This window comes from Melopsittacus undulatus, chromosome 5 (assembly GCF_012275295.1).
Source record: "Melopsittacus undulatus isolate bMelUnd1 chromosome 5, bMelUnd1.mat.Z, whole genome shotgun sequence".
NCBI lineage: Eukaryota > Metazoa > Chordata > Aves > Psittaciformes > Psittaculidae > Melopsittacus > Melopsittacus undulatus.
In genome coordinates this window covers 47072506-47095036 of record NC_047531.1, presented here as the reverse complement: position 1 = coordinate 47095036, position 22531 = coordinate 47072506, and the positions used below count along the sequence as shown (strand labels likewise).

The following is a 22531-nucleotide window of genomic DNA, read 5'->3' as shown; positions in this document are numbered from 1 at the left end:
GTACTTGTCATATGCCTTCAACTCCTGTCAGCTCTTTTTGCAAGTGAAGATTTCATTTCTTCTCATAAAGAACCTGCTACATCCCTTTCATCACTACCATTATCCTTCTCTGTACTACTTCTAGATCTGCTACAACCTTTGGGAGATATGCAGGAGTACCACAGCTGTATACTCTAACATAACGATATTTGCTGTTTTATTTCCTATTTCTCTTTCAAAATAATTTTTAAATCTGTCCCACTAGGCACAAGTCTACAAGTGCTGACAATAATCTGCCTCATACTCAAAATAATAAAATAATCTGCCTCATACTCAAAGCAAATTCCTGATGCTAAATGTCAGAGTTTGCTACCTCAAGATAGCAATTTCCAAGCTGAGGTGGCCAAACAATCAGCAGCTAGCTACTTATTTGAAGCTAATTCTTCCCAGTGTCTACCTGCTCAGCAGTATTGAAAGACAAGTGAGGATATTCATTAAACACACTCTTCACCTGAAATACCTCACATGAGCAATTGCTTTAATTACTAAAGTGATGAAAAATAATTACAGAAGAAAATTCTGCAATCTCAAACTAGGCAAAAAATACCCAAGGGAAAGTCATCATTATAATATCATCCATGTGTTATAAAAGGCAGTTGAGGAGCCCCTTGGTGCCATTGGCTCCCTTCTTTCCAAACCCTTGCCAGATGTATGGGGCGCAGCCAGATAACCAAGTGGCTTCCCTGTCTTGCTTCTGAACACAGTATGTAGGGTTCTCCCACCACAGATGTGTCTCCTTTAAGGAGTCGCAAAGTCAATATACCTTTATCATACAGCAGATGAGTTAAATATGTTTCAGTGTGGCACATCGAGAAGCTGAGAGACACAATGCTCTGTAATTAAATAATGCTGGATGCTGGTTCATGACAACGCAACACCAAGGCGACAGCACCTGCCATTTTCATGCGAAGTAATTTACATAAACTTATTCCTCTACTTCTATACCTCCAGCTGCATTCCATAATTTATACAGACACACAAATTCTTCCCTCTGACATTAACAAGAGAAATGAGTTGAATAATCAGCTCACAGTGTTAAGTGCATTGCATTTACTATCAAGCAAGCTTTTTTAGTTCAGCAGATGATTAATCTTCCCTCTGCAGGTAGAGTACCAGGAGATGCAGAGAGCTGACAATTGCTCTCAGCTTCTGGCCATGCACTCCGTACGCTCACCTTGCAACAGCAGCATTTGCTGGATCCCTCCAAGAGCTGCTCTAATTCATTAACCCAGCAAAAGAATTGGGCAGCTTTCTGCCAGGTCAGTGAATTAAAGTAGCTCACGTAAGGAATGCCAGAGCCAGTAAAAAAGGAGTGGGAGTTTGTGCTTAAAGCCAGAACTCGCCTTTCTGACGGCAGTGAATCTTCAGATCAGCTCAGCTGCCAGAGGTACTGTAGCTTCATTAGCATCTCCACTCACAGCTATCTGTGCTGGGTGCCTCCATTAGGGATAAGCACACTAATGTAAACCAAGAAGGGGGAAGGGGGAAGTAACCAGGGGACCCAGCAGCATAAGAAGTGAAAACAGAGTGTCAATGGTTGAAGAGACAACAGGCTGCAACAGACAGACTCAGTAGGCCAAATATGGTCTGGTACCTCAGTCTATTTTTAATCGAGGTCTTTCAGCTGTGCTTTAGGACAGCATCAAGAGAAAGGACAGATGCCTGGAGATGAAGGCTGGGAGACCCACATGCCAGGCAAGAAACAAAGCCCCACGGATGAGGCTTGATCCTAAAATAAAAAAAAGATCCCAAAATACTAAGCTGTTTGCATTACACCACCTATTGTGCCAATTTCTTCTCCATGCCCCTGCTCTGAAAGCTTTGAATGCTTTCCACTACACTCAGATCTCCAGAATCAAGCTCATCCTTAGCTGATGACACCAACCAGTCATTCCCCTGTTGCTCAAGGCTTTTAGACTGCATAGGAAGGCATGGACTTTGACTCTCGAAGTTTATTTTACTGAAGTTCACTGACGATGTTTGACCTCAGGCTTCCAGACCATTGTCTATTAACTCAGACACCACCAACCTCAATTCGTTCAAATGGACTTCCTCACCAGAATCTGTCAACTTTCTATGAGAAAGTGCTCCTACACAGTTAGGGACACTATTACAGACTCCATTACTTTGGTGCATAACATCTTGCCAAACAGATGGAAGTTCCCTTTTCATGAGGGACCTTTAAGCCACTCCATATTCTCTGCTACTCTTGCATTTATCCTAAAGGCTACCAGCCTGAAAAGTAAGAAAGCCCTGCCATCTGAGCACACCTTTTACTATCATTGCCAAGTGGACCAAGCACAGGCCTTGTTGTTAAAAGCAAAGAGAGACCTTATCTGTCTGGCTGAAGGAATGTCTGAATCATCCCATGGGAGCACAGGCTTTAACTCAACAGTAAAAAAAATGCAGCGGCTGTTTGGTCTGGGGTATCGCCTTCACATGACAGCAGCTGCGCTTGTCAGTTGCAGTAACGGGAGGGAAGGACCATACATGACCCATGATGAATTCTTGTTCTGAAGTTAGCACTGTTGTTTGAGCATGACAACAAAATGGTGAAAGGAAAAGATGCCTTAAAGCATAGCAGTCAAGTCCACATGTCCAATAAGTAAAAGCCAGCATGTGTGATGGACTAAATGCTTGATGTTGGCTATAGATGTTCAGCGTTAAATAACTAAGTTGTGCTATTGTATTTTAATAACACACTTTGAGTAACTACTGAGTCTTCCTCCTTCCCCTAGTTCCTACATCATTAATCAGTGTACTGAGAAGGAGAAAAGTTGCAAGCAATCGCATCCCAAGGCAGCCCACAGAATCAAAATAACTTCATATAGGAGTCCTAGACAGACAGATAAAGGGACTCAGAAGATCCAGGACCCTGTGCATGTGAAAGTCTGGCACATGAAAGGCCCTTATCTGAGGTGCCTTCTCCCTCTCCCTGGATTTCATCATGTGCCACCATCTGGGATCCTCTGGCTTTGATCGGTCCCAGCCATAGCAGCAGCAATGTGCTCATCTGCTCCCATACTCTTTTCCCAGCTATGTATGGCCTGTGAGCCCAACTTCACATGCTCAGCTTGCACATCTTTAACCACATCAAATGGTCAGACCAGACGTGCCCACCTGCCTCCAACAGCCAGTACACGCGTTACATGTTACTGAGCCTGTTTCTCACATAACCCCTGCCAGCCAGGCTCCCTCCACAGCCTCCTGGCAACACCGCTACCTCCCAGCAGTCTCCCAGCAACGCTCCCTCTGGCACAGATGGGCTCCCAGTCCCTCCTTGCAGACTAGCCAGCCTCTCCAAGCACTGCAGCCTCCTTGGAGCCGGCATCAGTTGATGAAACACAGAGCTCAGCCCTGCAGTGCCCAGGAGATGGCTCCTAATATGGAAGAGGAGCAAGAGGACTGGCAAGAGCTTACATCCAAGGTCAAGGCTCGCATCATTTCCATTAAAAACGAACACTCTAAAGCTCTGGGCAAGGCTGGGAACAGCAAAAAATACACGGGAAAGACACTGCCCTGTTTTATTCCCTGTTCCCAGCTTTCCTATCCAATTGGCAGTGCTTAAGATAGCTGCTGGAGATGGGCAGCCCAAATCTTACGAATTGAACAGCACTGGGCAACCTGGTACTAAAATGATGACTTGCATTTCTGCACACTGCACCAGCTCTAAGTTTTATTTCCAGCCTGATCTCATCTACATTTGTGTTTGCTGAGGCTTCATTTATGCACTATCAGTGCGCTTTACAGGGTTTGTACTCCTTTTCTTCTTCAAGATGCTGAAGTTGCTGCTTTCCTAGGATGAACTCAAAGATATCAAAGTCATAGCCAGTGGTGCCAACCATGTAACCCCTGCCCACTGCAGAAGAGGCAGATGAGCATCCTGGGGACCACGCATACTTGAGCTGGCACTAGCTCTTCCAACTGTTGGCACTGAATTCACTCAGTATTTAAAAAGGGGAAAAATAATCTCTATGAGCCAAACACCCAACTACGAGTAAAACTGAAAGCATTAAGAGATTAAATCCGCCCCGAGAACCAAAGGCTCTCACCATAAGGTTCTTTATTAGGAAGTTAAGTCTTAACAAGTGGTTTAAGGGGTGGATAAAGCTTTTGCTGGGATAATCTGCCAGCATGCTGCCCAGTGCCAGTTCCAGGCCATGGGAAGAAGAAAGTAAAAAACCTAAGAAGGTGAAAATCTTCATGTGGCAAATAGACACCCAGTAGCTGAGAGGTCCTCTCCTATCTTTGTCCCCTGAAGCTCCTTGCCATCTTCAGAAAGTGAAAGAAAAGTGTTTTTGTACTCTGCTAACTTCTTGCAAACAAAGATACATTGGGATTACACCTACATGCATGTGCTCATCCTAATCCTTTGTACCAGCAACCTTCCAGAATTTGTCTCCATCACATTCATTTGAACTGCTTGCCAATTAACACAAGGTAATTAGCACCTCTGTAAAGGACTGTCTTCAGACAATGCCTCCATGGTAAAAACACCATGATCCCAAGTACTACTGCTCTTTGCAAACACCAATTTACAAGCAGAACATGCACAAGAGGAAGGTAGTAGAAGGTCAGAAGCTATGTTTTATTTATCATTCTCTCCTTTTCAAGCCTACCACTGATTTGCTGCGTACTTAAGAAGCAGTCAGCAGCCTAATCAATGGCTGCTTTTCCCCACAGCACTGTGCTGCTCTCCTGGCTCCTCACCCTCCTGCACTTACTGCGAGAGATCCATTCTGCGTGCTGGCTGTGTTCGTGCTCTGCTCTCCATGAGGCTGCGTGCTTCCATAGAGTGTCAGATTGTGCTCGCTGGTCTGGCCTGCATAGTCCTGAGTGTGTGGCACCCCATACTCTGTGGGAATCCCGTTCTGTGGGGGTGGCGGAAATGGGATTGTGGTGAATGGCTGCACCATTGCATCAGGAGTTGCTGCTGGCTCCTGGTTACCCTGAAGAGAGGGAAAAGGAGAAAACAGCTGTATACTACAGAAGATAAATCAAACCATCAGCATGAGAAATTACACACAGGTGTTCATGTGAATATCCCACCCACTGCCACCATCATATTGCACAGTCTTCTATTATCTTCTCTATCAAAAAGAGCACGCCTTGCTCCTCTGAGCCATGACACTGTTTTCTTAATCTTTCTGGGCAACTTTCTCACTACTGGGTGGCACACAAAGAACCAATTATGGGGCTTGCAAATTGCATGCCCCTGTAATCTCACACAAGGCTTTATGCACAGTAAAGCAGTATTTTGGAAGGGGAAAGAGGCACTGAAACATCAGAACAGAGAAGGAAACACAGACAGAAGAACAGGGTTCTTTAATATCCCTAAAAGTACCATATCTGGGTCCAGCTCCTCCAGCCTGACCCTCATGGTCCTGATCACAAGGAGGCATACTGTGTGGTTCAGAGCACACTTCCCTGTTGTGTAAAGAGGAATGCTTTTTTAAAGCCCATCTGTGCAGCAGTCCCCTCCTTTGCTCCAGCAGCACCAAATACAGAGCATGGGTGCTTAGGAATATCCCATTTGCTTCTTGCTGGCCATACAGAAGACACCGAAGAGCTGTGGGGACCTGAGTTGAGACTGGAAACCTAGAAGACACTCCCTCCCTCCCAGTGTTCAGCATCACACATCACACTACCATCACATTAATTAGCCACTCCTCCCCCAGCTTACACTATCCCACAGAGACCTCTACACTAGGACAGTGAACTTTTTAGCAGCTTTTAGCACTGCCTTAGATGTAGCTGACACCAACCAGATGACTCAGAAACAGACAACTGACCATGCAAAATATATTCCCAAAAGACAACTAAAATGCTACCCCACCATGCCTGAAAACCACCCAAAGCAAACACGAAAGCATGCAGCCACTGCAGGGATCTCACCGAGGCAAGAGGAGGGAGCTGTATTCATTCAGCCACCTGGGGCAAAGGAGAACAGCCTTGACATTGAAGCCCAGGCTGCTGCACTGCTCCTACTGCTTCCACTGCCGCAGCAGGGGAGAGAGAAAATCCACGGAACAGATTTATGATAGGAGGGCTGTTTGATTTATGTGTGTGTCAACAGACTAATCCTGATTTTAAATTCTGGCTGCTGTTCCAGCCCTGGGTCTTCCGCCACAAAGCCTCGGAGGTGCTCCGAGCCTATTCTTACACCAGCATGCTTAAATCAATGGAGAAAAGCAGAGCAGACCGTGTCCCACAGATCGGAAAGGCAGAGTGGGAATTACCAAGCAGCCTGCCAGCAGAGAACATGCAGGGGCTGAGGGACCTCCAGTGAAGCCGGACAAACCTTTCAGTCCCTTTATCAGCCTACCTGCAGATTTCCCTTCTGGGCAAAGGAAACAATGATAAATGCAGCACACCTCCAGCCAGCACTGGGTCATTCAGACACTGGCTGAATCCCAAATTTGCTCTGACATTAGTCTATCTGGTCTGCCTCCCTTGGGGGCCACGTGCTCCCGCAGCTGGGGAGAAGGAGAGGGAAGGGCATTCAATACCACTTAGCAGAGCTGAGCTGCAGCCTTGGCCCGCACCGAACGGACGGTCTCCCTAACTGAAGTCCAGCCCTGCTGCCTGCAGGAACACAGAACTCTGCAGCTTTATCGGAGAAAGAAGCACTGAGGCAAGCACGCCAGTCACAGCCAGTGCTTGGGTCCTCGCACACACTGCCCCAGGCAGCTGCAGCCCTGCACTGCCTGCTAGCAGCTCTGCAGAGGCTTTCCACACACCCAGCACATCTCCTGAGAGCAGAACAGGGTGGAGAGTTTTCACCCTCCGAAAAGCAGGGCAGCTCTACCAGCCCTCTGCATCTGCTCACTCCTTCGCCATTGTCAGCTTCCAAGCAAGGAGCTTCTGGCTCGTCCTAAACCATCCCCAAGATCAGCAGGGAGAGTGTGACAAATGGGAGGGAGGAGAGGCTGAATGATGGTTATCCCAAACCAGATACCAGCAACCACAACACTCTCCCACTCAGGCTATTTATCCCCTTGTCATGGTAGCTCCACTCCGTCCGCATACTCTTTTGCTTACTGTATTTAATTATATCCAACTGCCTGGTGTACTGCTTAGCATCATAGATTAGAATCACAGAATAGTTGGATTGGAAGGGACCCTCCAAAGGTTGCCTAGTCCAACACCCCTGCAATTAATAGGGACACCTTCAACTAGATCAGGTTGCTTCCATACAGCCCATGTTGTCTATCCTTTTCTTGTGTTTAAAACACAAGCTAAACATGAAACTGATGTTTTTAAATTTAAATTTAGAAACCTGGCAGGGTAACACCAGGAAAGATGCAGTAGCAGAAACTATTTCCAGTTTTCTTAGAACAAGTTGGATTTAAAAGCAGTAGTACCCCAGATCAGAGGAAGAGAATGCTAATTAGCCATAAACAAAACCTATTCTGCCGTCCTCTCAGCGGTGCAGGGCTGCTTCCCAAAGGGCACACTCCAGTGTTTTGTCCATCTCACTCTTAAGACCACTTAAAATGGAAGCCCATCAACCTTATATAATCTTATTTTCAGCATTTTTGCCTCTCAGTTAACAATGTTCCTTCCAGTTTAAACGCATTTCAACCTTTTAAATACTTTCTGTCCCTTCTTCAATTATCTCCAAATGTCTGAAGGATGAAAAATGCTCTCGCTCACTTCTGTTGCTTGTGGCATTTTGATAATACATATTTATTTTGAGCTTAATCACACCTTGCAAGCCAAAATATCCTGGTGACTTCATTACTTCTCTCTGACCTTCCTAAGATTTTCCAATAAGGGATTTCTGGTGCAGAATGAAATGTTTTTAATACCACTGTCACTCCCTCCCGATCACACTAACATGCAAAATCATATCTTCTATTACAAATGTAGCCTGAATTTAATGTCTCAGGTTATCCGTAGATCTATCACCATTATGCTTGTTCAGGTTTCATAGTCCCATAGAGTATCCCTATCTCGATTATTTTTCTCTTGATATGACGATGTACACGTTTCCCATCTGATTTTTTTTTGTAATTTTAATTTCCTTTGATGCTTTACAATTACTTTTTTCTCCCGTTTCCACTAGTGTCTACAGAAAGAGACTCCCGATGTGATCTCTGCAGGTTTCGCGGCATACTGATATCCTCCAAACCCAATGGAGATTCTACCTCCTCTGTTATTCTATCAAACTTCAACATTTACACAACACTTCATATTTTCAAGAACTAACACAGAAAAGAAAAAAAAAGTCTCATTTATCTTCAAATACAGAACCTGAACTCCTTTCCCTACTTCTAACCCACCAGGGAAAACCCTACAGTCACAGGCATTGGTTTCCCCACTTCTCAGGAGGTACAAAGAACATGGAGAAACACCCAAACTTCCTGGTGAAGGTACATAGGTAGAAGGAGAGACTCACCTGAAGGTATTCAGCCCATCCAATCTTCACAGCATATCCCACTGCACTGCCAGTCTTGTCTGTGTTAGCTCATTGAATTCTCTTCAGCACTTACTCAAATGCAACAACAGACCACAATGGGTATGTCCAAGAGTAGTCACCATTCCCAAATACACACAAGTATGTCATCGCAGGACTAGGAAAGCCTGGCTGCAGCTCCCCACAAGAACTATTGCCATCTTCACCTCATGTGATGGCATATCTTAACTACCTCTTGGAAGCAGCCAACCACAGTGTAGGGTATCTGCTGGCATCTCCAGGAGGGGAGCCTTAGGGATATTTGGCTGCAGGAATAATTTCAGCAGATCCAGGTTAACCAATTCTCTCTGTGAGTTTATGCTGCCATGCACAGACTACGCTAGCTCTCATCCTGTCCTCACCAAGCTGGGAAAGGCTGCTCAGTACAACTGGAACTCCATGTAATTAACATGCACTCCTCTTCTTTGAAAGGAGAATACTTCAGTACAATATATGGTAACCTATGGTTCAAAGAAAACCAGCAGTTCCTATGTTTTCTATTCATTCTGTTGCTCTGCTCTGAGAAATCACTCATCCACATCAGGCAGGAATTCAAAGCAGCGCCCCTCTCACAAAATGTTGACATCTGATTCACCAGCACGCATGCCCTCAGGGCACAAAAGGGATACCCATCTGGGCTCCCCTTTCAGGTCCCTATTCTCAGCTTTACAAAAGTCCAGTCATGTCCTCATAGGTACCAATTCCCTTAAATCAGGGGTTTGCCTATACAGGTCAGTACAAACCCATCCCACGTTTTGTTTAAAAAGCCAAAATAGTTATACCAGTGAAGAATCCCTAATGGGTACACACTGCTAAGAGTTTACGCAGCTTTAACTTAATTATCAAGCTCTGTAGCTCCAAGCTAAGCACAGGAGCAGTAAGTAACTGCATGTAGCAGTACCTTGCAGAAGGGAGGAAGCTGGGGACCACATCTCAACAAGGAGCAACGTGCTTCATTCAGCAAACGAGACACAGGATGAATTCTTCCAGCAGACAGCAGGTGGTGATCCAAGATCACGGCACCGGAGCATCAAGAGGGAACACCAGAAAGGCACACAAAGGCCCCCTACTTCCATAAAGCTGTCAAAGATCAGTCTATTCTGTGAACGGCGGTTTTGTTTTGCTCATTAGAGAAACGGGTGTAATTACAGGGATGTGAAAGGAGCCTTACAGCAGTGCAGCTCCATATACCTTCTGCATTGGTAGGCCACAATATGCAAAGATATTAAAGCATGACCAACCACAGAAATTACAATCCTCGTGAAGCTGAACTGGTACAATTTCTGTACAGACATTTCCATGCAAACTGCCTCAAGGTCTGTACTGTTCATAACTCTCTTGCAAGTCATAAGCATCATGGAAAGGTGAAGAGAAATGCTACAGCATGTAAACATCAAATAATCTCTGAAATATGCCTTTCAACTCTGGTAACCCCCAAATCACTGGGATAGATGTGAATATATGCCTATTAGGGGAACGGGGTTTCTAATAGGTATGCCTTCACTGAACTCATTTGATGAAATCTTGAAGCAACTGACTTGCAGCTAACAGAGGCAATTAACCTGTTTGTGAAGACCAGTGTGTTCCAGGCTATCCCTGTTTGCTCTCTGCACTAACCTAATCCTTTTTGTAAACAGCACAAACATTTGTAGCTCAGATCTGAAAAGCCTGGCATGCCTGTTCAACCTGGAGCCGCTGCCTGCCCCCAGCTCTGTGCATGAAAGGGATCCCTGTGAGCGAGGGGGATGTAGGGACCGTGCTGTCCCTCCTCCAACCCAGGTCACAGTGTGACACCCGGCTTTGGCAGGAGAGGCCAAGCACTGCTCCGAGGCTGTACGCAGACAAGGGCCTGCCATACCACACTGATGCCCAGGAGCAAGAGAATAATAAGGAACATGGGCTGGGGTTTCCCATTCCCCCCATGCTCTGCCTTCTCACAGCTGAACACAAACTAAGATTGCTGCTGCAGGCTCCCCTTCCAAACCTCTTCCAACACAGCCTCCCCGCCCTTCCAGGGCTGCTCCAGCAGGAACCCCAGTGGGACTCATGCTCTCAGCCATGGCTCCAGAGGTGCTCTCCATCCCACCTCCAGCTGTGCACTCATGTGTTCTCTCCCCTGCCAGCCACAATGCTCCATCCATCCTGTGCTGAGCCATTTCAGTACATATCCCAGGGAGAAAAAACAACTCACTTTTTATTGTCAGGTTAGTTTGTTCCCAGTTAAGAGTGCTGAAACGGCTTGGCAAGGAGTTGGAGGAGAATCAGAGCCAGAAAAGAGAGGGAGTGGAGAAGCCGGGGAGGGAAGTGCCATGTGCACCAGCACTTGGATGAGCTCAGGCAGTCTCTGACATGCATTAACCCTCTCCCCATGCAAATCCCACAATTTGCATGCTGACAATGAACGTATCAGCAAGCAGTTTATTTGCAAATGGGAATGGATACAAAGGAGTGTGAGGGATGCTCCGAGACCCACCAGGAACTCAAGCATTATCCCTTCCAGAAAACCACAGGTTGTGCTATTACAGAGGCAAACCCCAACCTACACTAGTAGCTCTTACAGCAAGATGGAACTTAAGCCTTGATGTGTTTTTGCTCTTTACAGCCATGAGGATACCCAAACACAAGGCAAAGTGATGTATAGGGTGATGAAGTGATAATGGCTTTCCAACTGCCCAGTCATGCTATGTATGATGCCCACGAATATCATATCAGCTCTTAATCCCCCAAAAGTAATAACACTTTCTCCATTATTACAGGTTAGCTTCTGAATGGGAAAAGTGGGTAAAATGCCTATGGAAAGGAAGTTTGGAGGTGAAAATGATACATACAAAGGATATAACCATCTTGCATTCTTCATCTTTGTACAAACCTGTTCTTGGATTCCAAGGGTATGTGACCCTAGCCTGACACTCAAAGTCCACACTACAGAGGTATCTGCTCCTCCAGAGAACAAGACTGCCACGTCTGTGTGTTTGGCGACCCAGACTGATGAAAATCAACACTTTCTTGATGTGGGTTGATCATAAAAAGCACCTTGAAGAGGATCACAGTAATAACAGGTTTTATATTTCATCTGCACATCTGGCACTTGATCTTCATTTGATCTATGACACATGGCGGTAACAGAAAAGGATAGAGAATTTTGACTCTGCTACCATGGGCACAAGAGCAATACCTCCTGAATCCTCCCAAAAGCAGTGCTTTACTTATAAGTAATTTTTCAAGTTTGGTGCAATTTTATGCTAGTTTTGTGAAAACAAAGGGATGCTCGTATGCATGCATTCTTTTTTTGAAGCCAGATGTAATCAATTTAGGAAAAGATTTTTGCACTGGGTTAGCATAAGCCTAAAAAAGCTAATCAGAAAAAGATGGCTGCACTCAAGCTTGCACCTAGCTAACCATTTAAAGGCATGTTTTCTTTAACTTCCTGGTGCAAGCTTGCACTAGATTAGATAATCTCTCCCTTCCTTCTCCTAGATACAGAAAGCAAGGGAAGAACAAGTTATCTTCCAATATACACTCTATTATTCCAGGCTACCAAAAACTGTTCTGTAAGATAAAACAGCTGGCCTTTTTTCTTTAAGTGCATTTAAGAAGTTGGGAGAAAAAGATCAAGTCTCTCTTTTGTAGGAAAGGATGAAAGAAAATTATAGTCTTATCTTACTCTGATACACAGGAAGCACTCACTCATCCCCCTGCTGTCATTATTTCCAGTAATGGTCAACTTTCGCTCTAGCCCAATGTACAAATGCGAGCTCTCAGTGCTGAACGTGTACATGCTTAATTAAGAAGCCTCTGGGCAACCTGCAAAGAGGCTTCCTGTTGGATATAGCCAAAGCTTTAGTGTTATGCAACATTAATAAGGCCCAGAGCCACATCTACTTACCAGCCTGAAGCATACCTTTTAGATTGCAAAAAAGCACTGATTTTCTGCTCCCAAAATCTACATTACTCCTCGTTAAAAAGAAAAAACAAAACAAAACAAAAAAAACCCCCACCAACAAAACAAAAAAAAACCAACCAAAACCAAGGTTAAATGTTACTGGCACAAAGGCATCCCAACAAATGCTTTCAATCAATTCGCGCTCTTTGGGGTTGATTAGAAAGAGAGAATTGTGCTTCAAGAGACGACATCAAGGTCTCAACATCTGTTTCCATTCCATATTAGGAATGAAACTACCTCTGAGAATTACTGGGGAGAAAGGGATGGGGGTGTAGAACAAAGGAAAAAGTCACCAGGATGGGGACGTCCTCAGCAGCAAAGCCAGCAAGTAAGAGAAGGGCTCAGGCTCAATTTTTTGTTCCAGATTGGCCCTTTAGCACCTACCCTGGCTGTGTTCTTCCCACCTCTGCAGTATTCCAAGTGAATATTTTCCACTTCATATTCACAGTCAAATGTTCTTGGGGAAAAAAAGATTTCCAATAAGACAACCAGCTTTCAACAAATCAGTATAAAAATAAAGTCTCAAAATATTACGGATCTAGTCAGGCTTTAATCCACCAAGCACCCAGAGTGGCAGCAGCATCCCCCACATAAGTGAGATTACTGTTGGGCAAAGAGGGTTAAATTTCTTCTTTTGGACCAGGATTCATAGTGAATCATAGCTGAGAAAGTGTGCTGCAGATGTGGTGTGTGTGCTTAATCCAAGCTAACTACAATTAGCTTTTCAGCAGATTAGCAAACTAATCACACAGTTTGCATGATTGCGGATCCTCACCCAGGGAGGCAGCAGGAACCAGAGGCCTCTGGTGGGGAAGGAGTGTGGTAACTGCTGTTTCAGAAACGGTTCATGGTAGCACCAGGGTACTCATGGACATGACTTTAAGATGGCACAGGGGACCTGCCTGTATTGGATTTCTGCCTTCCTCCTGAATGCTAACCAGTGGTTCCTCATGTTGCTTAGTAAAAGAAGGGCTGCAGAACATGGAAATACAACAGGGAACAAAATCCCACCTCATCCCACAGTAATTCTTGCCCAGGCTGTCAGGGTAGCATCACAGCTACTGTCACCTCAGCTAATTCCACAGATTGCTCACTTCACATGGCTTTGTTTCAAGGGAAGCCTAGCTCTCCAAGTGACATATTTCTAAAGACCAGTATCTGCTTCTCCAACCCCAATCAGGTACCTGAGCTGGGCTGATAAGCAATTTTTCATCCCACGTCCCTGCTCTGCAAATGCACTATCACCTTGTATGTGCAAGTAGATCACCGAATCTCAGTGAGTGTGGAGCATTATTTCTGCAACCTCAAGAATTCAAACTGCTTCCACATGAAGCTCACTTAGCCCCTTAGAAAGATTCTATATACTTCAGTCACAGGAATTTTCAAGGCCCTTACAGTGTGACACAGCTATCTGCAACAGACTCTTCCAGATCTCTCTGTATACCAAGTGCTCTTCTAGGAAGGATTTTGAAGATGACTTTTGGCACTGGGCTTCCCTGTCCCCCTCTCCCCTGCTGTGAAGGGAATGATCTGAAAGCCATAGTGAGCTGTACAGAGGTGCTGCTCTGAGCTAACTTGGTTCCTGGAGGATGGATAAACCTCAAAGCCCCATCAGGCAGTTTCACTTACACTGGCCCCTTCAATTCCCCTGATTTCACTGGCCAGCAGGAAAGTCCTCGTGGCAGCCTGCAGTAATTCCAGCACCTCACAGGGAAAATGCAGCCCTGCCTCCCCTGCCAGCGCAGGAGGAGGAAGGGAGAAAGTGCCGGGAAACAGAGAGCACATCTGGAATCAATTGGAGAGCGCTGAATGCCTCGGAAAGAACTGCAGAGCTGGCAGAAACCATAGCGAGGAGCCGTGCATTCAAACGTGACTATGGAGCAAAGGTGGGGGACGAGACGTATACAGCATACTTAAACACGAAACCAGAGCTCCTCTTGGGGCTCTATTCTTTACTGCAAGCAGCTAGTTTTCTCTGCCCTGTCACATTTTTGCTGCCACTGGCCTGTCACGGGTACAGGAAGAATTCAGTAGGGAAGATTAGGGATGAGATGCACATAGCCCAGCCGAGGCAGATGGGACTCATCTGTGACATAAGTACCAGGACTCGGTAACAAAGCAATAATATATCAAGCTGCTTTCAGGGTGTGGGGCAGAGGTAATCTGACTTGGCACACACTCGAGAACAGAAATTTGACAGTTTAAAAATTCCAATATCTTCTCACAGTTATTTTCCATCCCAGCAATGCATTCTCCTATCTCCTGCTACTCATTTGTTCCAAGAGGAGTTTTCCATTTTCGAGGAAGCCTCCACTATGTGCCCTGGAAAGCAGAGGTTCTGGTAAGGAGCAGAGAGTCATGGAGAAGCAGCTCACCAGTGCAGCAGCCTGGTACAGCGTGACTACAGTTGTTCAGGCATATGAGCAACAAGTAGGATGCTGGAAGCATTGCTACTTTGGTACTTGGCCTCAGCCAGATAAAAAATAAGATACATGCTTCCACATACAAATTTTTAAAAGGGAATTAAAAACTCAAAAGGCAACACAAAAGAGTCACAAAAATTACCACAAAACTGGAAAAAGCCACATGGCTATACACTGAAAAACATGAAAAGCCCAATCTATTTTGCTCATAATTAAAAAAATAAGTTGCAATGGATTATTTTCTGCAAGAGGAAAAAAAAAAGTGGGCACTAATGACATTTAATTTAATGAACAAAGGCATCAAGAAAACCAATAGCCAGAAGCTGAATCTGATATATTCAGCTCTGGTAAAAGACACCATTTTATTTTGTTTACTGATTTCTAAATGACAGTCATTAAGTCAGCTGGTGAGTAGGACTCAGTCCTTTCCACCTCTTCATGACTTCATGGTGAAAACATAAATGCCATTCAAAACAGAGGTACGCAAGTGAGACAGAATGGCCTACAACGCACACGGCCAGAAGAGACGATCTAAAGCTAGATCTATAGGACAGTGTCCTGGAAAGCTAAGAAGAACTGGTGGAAGTCAATGCACATAAATTAAAGCAGATTAAACTAAGCAGCAGACACATTTATAAGTAAAATGACTTCACCTTATGGAGAAGAGCAAGCTATTGAGAAGTATAGGTGCAGTTTCATGTACCACCATATTAGGATAAACTACCAACTGGCCTCAGAAGCAATGGCTCTGCTTCCCCCCCACCCCCCAGCTGTTGTGAGATTTAGGCATGCCACAGCCATAGCCAGAAAATTAATCCAAACAATAGTTCTCTGTTTGGTCATAAACTGAACTGTCTCGCTTTATATCTGCCTAAGCATGGTGTCCAAAGTGGTGAGGAGGCTGAACATATGGCCAGGGCAGAGACACGAAGGGGACTATTCTTCTCACAGCAGCACATAGTTATGCTACATTAAGCGCAACTTGGAAATGCACCTGAAAGCCGCGTTAATACCAGAACAAGAGGTTACATAGACATTTAGCATATGTTATTGCCACTACCTGCTTCGCTTATGCTTAACTTTTAGGAGTGTCCCCATGTAAGCCAGCATAAAGCTGGTTTATACACAGTGAATTTGTCAAGTGTCTCAGGAAGGATTTCCCCTTTGTAATAAACTCCCTTTAAAGCCTCTTACCCCCAGGCCTTCCAGCTAAAGTATGTTTACCAAATTCCTGCTGTAGCCACAAACCAGCACAGACTTCTCCCCTACACAGACCACCTGTGGTAGACTTCTCTACACAGCTCGAAGTTAGCAGAGCATTTGACCACCTTTCAGATGGCGTCTCCTGGTCTGGGGGGGTCATTAATGCAGCTCCTGCTGCCCCTGTGTTCAGCAGCATCTTTGGAAGCATGCTGCTCTCCCTTGTCATCACCTCATCAACGCCTCAGTCACATGAAACATGCGTGGGTTTAACAGCAGCAATATCCTAAATATTCACATTAAACTACTGCATATTACTGGCAGGCCCACTTTTAAACTGCTCAATTTTACTGAAGCTAGATCGATAAACCTTAAAAGCTAAATTGATGTAAGAGCATCTCATTTCAGTGGCATGTCTGTCAGCATCTGCAGCTCCATTAATACGTAACTGCATGAGTTCCTGCGAAATTTACCCCTCCATAAATCCCAGCAGACCTCCACCTTCCACAGCCAAGTGCATTAAAAGGTCCTCTTTGGAATTCTCCCCCTCCTCGCTCTGTTTGTCTGCTCACACCTACAGAAAGGCAAGAGAACAGGCTACACAAAACTTAAATCCTTTCATCTAGTCGGTCCCCCTTCTGTACATCCCCTTTCACGCACACAGTGTCAGGCTAAACAAAGCCACTCGCTCCAGGATACAAGCCTGGAAAAAAAAGCATTAGCATCTGGCAACCAAGAGCAGCACCCTGGCATACGAGCCTGAGAGCAAACACAAGTCTCTGGCATGAAGAGGAAACACCGAGACGTACGCCTGACTGCTCCTGTCAATCTTGCAGTGGGGGAATGCCCGGTTTTGGGGTTGGTTTTTTCTTAATATATTTTTATCATATTACCGAAAGGAAATGCCAGGGACTGCTGCAGCCCCTGTCCCTTGAGGCTCTGCTGCTGCCATCAGGCTGTGCTGCCTTTGCAGCGATGAATATTTAAACAGGGCAATAAATATTTCAGAGCACATTCATCCCGATGAGAAGTCTACTAGCGTAAGAGAGAGGAGACAGCCACGAAGGGCTGGGACTGCTCCCTGCTCTGCCCCTCCAGCTCCCACACTGCCTGCCTGCCCTCCTTCCCCCCAGCCCTCACAGGCACCTGAGGGCCTCAAATATTGATGAGCACAGCTCCGGTTACTTTCCAAACAAGCAAAAACACCCCGACGAAGTACAAAGGTGCTCTGCTTTCCAGAGGGATGAAGAACACAGCTACTGCGTGCTGTGCTTTTACCGGCCTCTGGCTTTTGGGTGTAGTGTTCACACTCAGGGAGAAAATAATTTGCTTTAAATCTTTTAATATTGTGCCTTAGAAGAGCAAAAATCCAAGACCAGCAAACCCAAAAGCTGGACCAGCACCTGGTGAAGTGAGAAAGCCTGAATCTTCCCCCCTCAACTCCCTCTTCTCCATTTCAGTAGTGCATTTACTCGGGCATTCCTTGGTTGCTAGCAGCTCTGCTGGGCTCTCTGTGGGATGCTAACAGATGTATACAACTTGGCCATCACTGGCATAAATAAAATCTGCTACAAGATAGGTTTAGGACATAACAGAAAATGCAGTCATTTACTCGGCTGTCATCTGCATGTTGCTCACGTACTAGGGGCTATTTTGACTTTCACAGTGCTAAAAGCTTGGGGCTTTTAACTAGGACCTAGCTATGCTCTCACCTATAAAGAAACTTTTCTTTTTTAAAAAGACTTTCAGGGGGTATATAAATTTTCCAGTAAATTTCAAAGGAAATCAAAATCACATATAAGACACTTGTTCAGTATCAAATTTACAGGGCAAAAAAACCCATGACCATGCTTAAAAATGAACTTTCATACCAGCTTCTACTGCATATCTCACTAGATTCAAAAGATGCACGATATTTACTGGTCACAGAATATATGGAGAAGCCTTCAGAAAACAGTTAAGCCTACTGAGTAAAGGGAAGCCAAAAAGATACTCTCATAAACAGCAGCCAAAGGGTTATCCTTAAATGACAGGCACAAGCAGGCATGTCCTGGCTAACTGAGCTGCACCAGGGCATCTCCTTTCCAGGTAAAGGCTGTAATTACTAGTATATAAAAAGAGAGGCATCTCTGGCTTTCCTGGTAGCCACATTTTAAAGGATGATAGCAACTAAATCACAATCTCAAGGTGCCTCTCAGACTGTACAAGGAGAAGACACTCCTTGTACCTGGATCCTGGCCCAGCTGAAGATACAAGCTGGGCACCAAATGGCTCAGCCCTGTCACAGCTTGGGCACGGCAGGGCGCGTGCAAGGTTATGCGACAACTCAGCAAGGTCTGCAGATGCACAGTCCTGGATTAAACTGCTGAATTCCCCTGCAGTCTCATTTCAGCTGCTTTTAAACCTTTGAAGGGGAACAGCTGGGTCTTTGCTATGCGCAGAAAGGGCCCTGCAGCACATCAAGAGTGTGCTTCCTACCGCAAGCCAGAGCTCCTGCTATTTCATCTACGGTCCTCATGGCGAAGGGAAGAGAACAAGGCAGCATATGAGTGGCCGGTTTCCTGTTAATGAAATTCTCTCTCATCCCTTTGCTCTATGCCACGAATTGGCTCCAAAGTGAAGTATTGAACTGTCAAACAGCAAAACCACTCTCCAGATAGCATTTCAAGGAAGAGCAGCTGCCTACTGAATAGGTGGATCAATCCCCTGCTGCCTCCTTCTATCCCTTCTGACCGAAGGCTCCTGGGAAGAGGAGCAGCAGCCTCCCTCCTTCAAGACTGGCCATCAGCCACACTGCCAAAAAGATGCTGTTTATGTTAAAAACATAAAATAGCAATCCCAGCAGTGTAGTTCAGAGTGACAACAATCCCGCTGCTTTGCCAGCAGCATGTCCCGGGATTGTACATCTCTGCTCCTAAGCACAACCCAACTATCCTTCCTCTACTGCTAGAACTAAAGGATGCAGTCAGAAGTCAGACCCAATATGGCCAAAGAAACACCTTGTGCTTTCCTATCCTATTAACACACCTCACATAGAGAGGAAGAAAAACATCCTGGAAGATGAGCAATTACCTCACCAAGTAATTTAGAGCAGGAGCCACCATTTTGCAGCAGACATCAAAATAATGAGCACTCCTCTGCTGACTGTGCAGCTCCCTGTTATTCCCATGATGGGCCGTGTTATATCCAGCAGCACACTAACATGCAAAAAAACCCAGGCAAGAATGAAAACATAAGGTTTGCTACAGTACAAAAAGTGTTAGGAAGAAAAACAACATTTAATCCTGTGGCTCCCGAGGACCTCTCATGACTCAGAAAGCAAATGCAAACAGATGAAAAAGTTAATTTGGATCATATCAGCCCCACCGGCACGCAAAGGGCAGAGCAGGCACCCTAGGGAGAGGGAGGGAAAGATTTGCCATAGATCAGGTTACTATCATTGACAGCTGACCTAAAACACCACAAGATTTCAGCAGACTGCCAGCTCCTCTGATATTCAAAAGTGTGACCACCTCCTTAAAGAAATGCGATGTGTGGAGCTCATAAGACTGTTACAGAGGTCAGGGAGGAAGGAGATCCTGCAGCACAAGTGGCCAAGATGATAATCCGCACTGCTTTAGAACAAACACAATTAACTGATAACAAGAAGAAAGCAGAAGTGAATTGTTCCTTTGAAGATGTAGAAGTTTCAATCTGAAGCAATGAGGACATAAGGAATCAGAGCAATTTCTCATGAGCCTGAAGCTACTGCATGGAACAGACAGACAATTGCTGCCCTACAAATGTGCTCCCCTGAAACAGATGTCCCTCTGCAATCCAGTACACTCCTGGCTTAGGAAGCCAGAGCTCCAGCTTGCTGTATGGGCTCTACAGAATCATCCCCCAGATGGAACACCACAGCTCACAGACATACTTCATCACCATCAAATCTGAGAAATGTTCAGCACAAGCCCTCAGCACTTGGTTTTAACTTCACCTCATTTGAAGGGATCTGAACTGGCCTGCTCTGCTGGAAGCAAAGGGCAGGCAACACTGAGAACTTACAGCACTAGCCAGGCGATGAACACAAGAACACATCAGTGCTATGTAACCCGTTTTTCTGTTCTGGGTGATCCTTTCCAATGTCATCCATCTAGGCTGGTAAAACTCATTCCAAACTAAGCATTGTGTCCTATTAAATTTTTTGAAAGATTTAATGTTCAAAGAGTTAATGACAGCATGAGTAGCAGTCCAGAGCAGACAATGTGTTTATTGTTACCTGAAGTCCCTTTGCTTTGTTAGGCCTTCAAAATCCAGTAGAGGATTTGCAGGAAGACTGATATACACGGGGAAAAAAATGCCTTTAAATCATTAAAGATGAAAATTGCTCTTATAGGTTCCGCTCACATGTCCAGGACAAGAAACCTTTCCAGAATCCCAGAAATCAGCACCACAGTGCACAAGGGCCACCTGCATTTTATATCTGGGGTCAATCTTCCTTGATCACAGAGGGAATGGTTTTGGCAACTGCCTCTATCTGCTTCTGCTGGGTACTACTAACATCACACCTAATTAACAGGCTCTTCTCCATGTACTTCAGCAGGAGGAGGACCAACACATCTGACCTCACATGGGTGCAGAGGAGCAGCTCACACAGCCACAGTCCTCACTGGCACAAAGCTGGGACAGACACAGTTAAGGGCAATTCCCAAACCACTTCACAGCTGGATTGGCTACAGGAGGCCTGGAACCACACTAACACTCTTCTGCTAGAATAGTAGCCAGGAGGTTCATCACACCTCTGCATTTAAATTGTGTCAATCAAACATGTTCTTTCCTGCCACCAGCTTCTTTTCTCCTAGATTTAGGCCACAGAGTATCTCAGAGTAATTGTACGGTGACACACACAGAGCCTCACAGCTAGCCTAGAGGCCTACTACACTTTTGAAAGCTACTACAAGCCTCTATAAAACCCCTGGAAGAATTAAATTTATCTTCCTTTATGCTCCTCCAAAACACTCAGAAATTCCTATTACTCAGCTCCAGCTATTCTTCTCAGTGTTACAAATAACATAGCTCAGAGTTTCCTATCGGCACATTAAGGAAGCCATTGGCTTTCTGTATACTTCTGCTTTAAGCAAGAGCGTGGTCAGGACATGTGTTCTTGGCTCCATGGCTGAGCTGCCAGGCAGGACCCCAGCCACCCATCAGTGAGGGAGGCTTGGAGCTGGCAGGCACAGGTCTGAGTTGAGAAGCTCAGACTCTAGCTCAGACTCTTGTGCAGCTTTCTCCTAACTTGTGTGCCACACTTGCAGTAACTCCTGCAGCTTGCTGTCAAAATCAATTAAAGAGTATTCCTAACAACAGCAACAAAAGTCCTGAGAAACCACATGGAGATGAAAAGGACAGTCACATCATAGACTCTCTTACCTCCTCACAGCAGGGCTTGTTTCAGGAGGACCTTCATTTTGTCTACAGCCAAAGTTGCCATCAGGCTGCTCAAAGTTACAGTTTCAGACTTGATGGAATACATGACCCAGGGATCTTTAATCTGATTTAACCCAATTTACTTAGGTTCATCTCATTGAATAAGTCAAGACATTAAGAAGTCTTATTTTCTGACGGGGCATAGAGATCTTCACAGTGCTTTTTCTATCTTTCTGAATTCCATGTTACCAGTTAAATTAATTCTCACACCCTTGCCGCATTTTGACCAAAAAAAAAGAAGCTTTGAAGATCTAGAGTCCCTTGGAAAATTTCTTAGGATGAAGATTTTCAGCTTGCTTTGGATGACCTAAATTCTTTTTGCCACCAAGAGGGACAGTCCCTCCTTGACTACACCTCTTCATCAGTCACACCGTATGCTCATTCACAGTCTGTCACCCATGTCCCTGTGAAGGACACTTGAAGTAGGGAATTGTCCCAGGTTCTCACCACAGCCTCCAGTCACCACCTTCCTCAGTACTATTTCTCACGCACTACACTCTACCGCAGACTGGGCGCACCACACCACCTAAAGTGACCCAAAAAGCCCATCATCACCACCACTCCAAAACCCAAACTAAACTTATATAAGAGGGACTCCTAGAAGTATCCTCCCCTTCCATTGCTTCGAGATAGAAGACAGCTTCATCCTGGAAGAGGTTGGAGGCAGACCAGAGAATGGTTTTGCAAAGCAAACCTAACACTGAACAGCTTCATCACACACACAAAGGAAAACAAGGGGTAAAGTTAAAGCAAACTAATCCGCATTAAATATCTTAACACAAAGCAAAGCTATCATACCACAATACCTCAGAGTCCAACCAACAGCCAACAAATCAACTAATTAACTAATTTCACCAAATTATCATGCTCTTCCTCCTCTCCCTCCTGATTCAGGCTGGAAGGATCCTTTCTAAGTTAACACAGATCTAAAACTCCACCTGTTGAAATGCTGAAATCCTTCCCCATGCTGCCCATTTTATCTCAACCACATTTGAGAAGGGA

The 22531-nt window shown here is 45.2% G+C and overlaps 1 protein-coding gene across 10 annotated transcripts in view; it reads right to left on the bottom strand.

The window, feature by feature from the left end:
• The window catches only part of RBFOX2 (RNA binding fox-1 homolog 2), a 166184-nt gene that overhangs the window by 50056 nt on the left and 93597 nt on the right, over window positions 1-22531 (bottom strand). For all 10 annotated transcript variants that reach the window (XR_004549659.1, XR_004549660.1, XR_004549661.1 and 7 more), the window contains one exon: window positions 4764-4988. Coding sequence is in view for 7 of the 10 variants with exons in the window: in XM_034063373.1 (XP_033919264.1) it covers window positions 4764-4988 (225 nt within the window). In the remaining 3 variants the exon portion in view is untranslated. The remainder of the gene's footprint in view (window positions 1-4763; window positions 4989-22531) is intronic.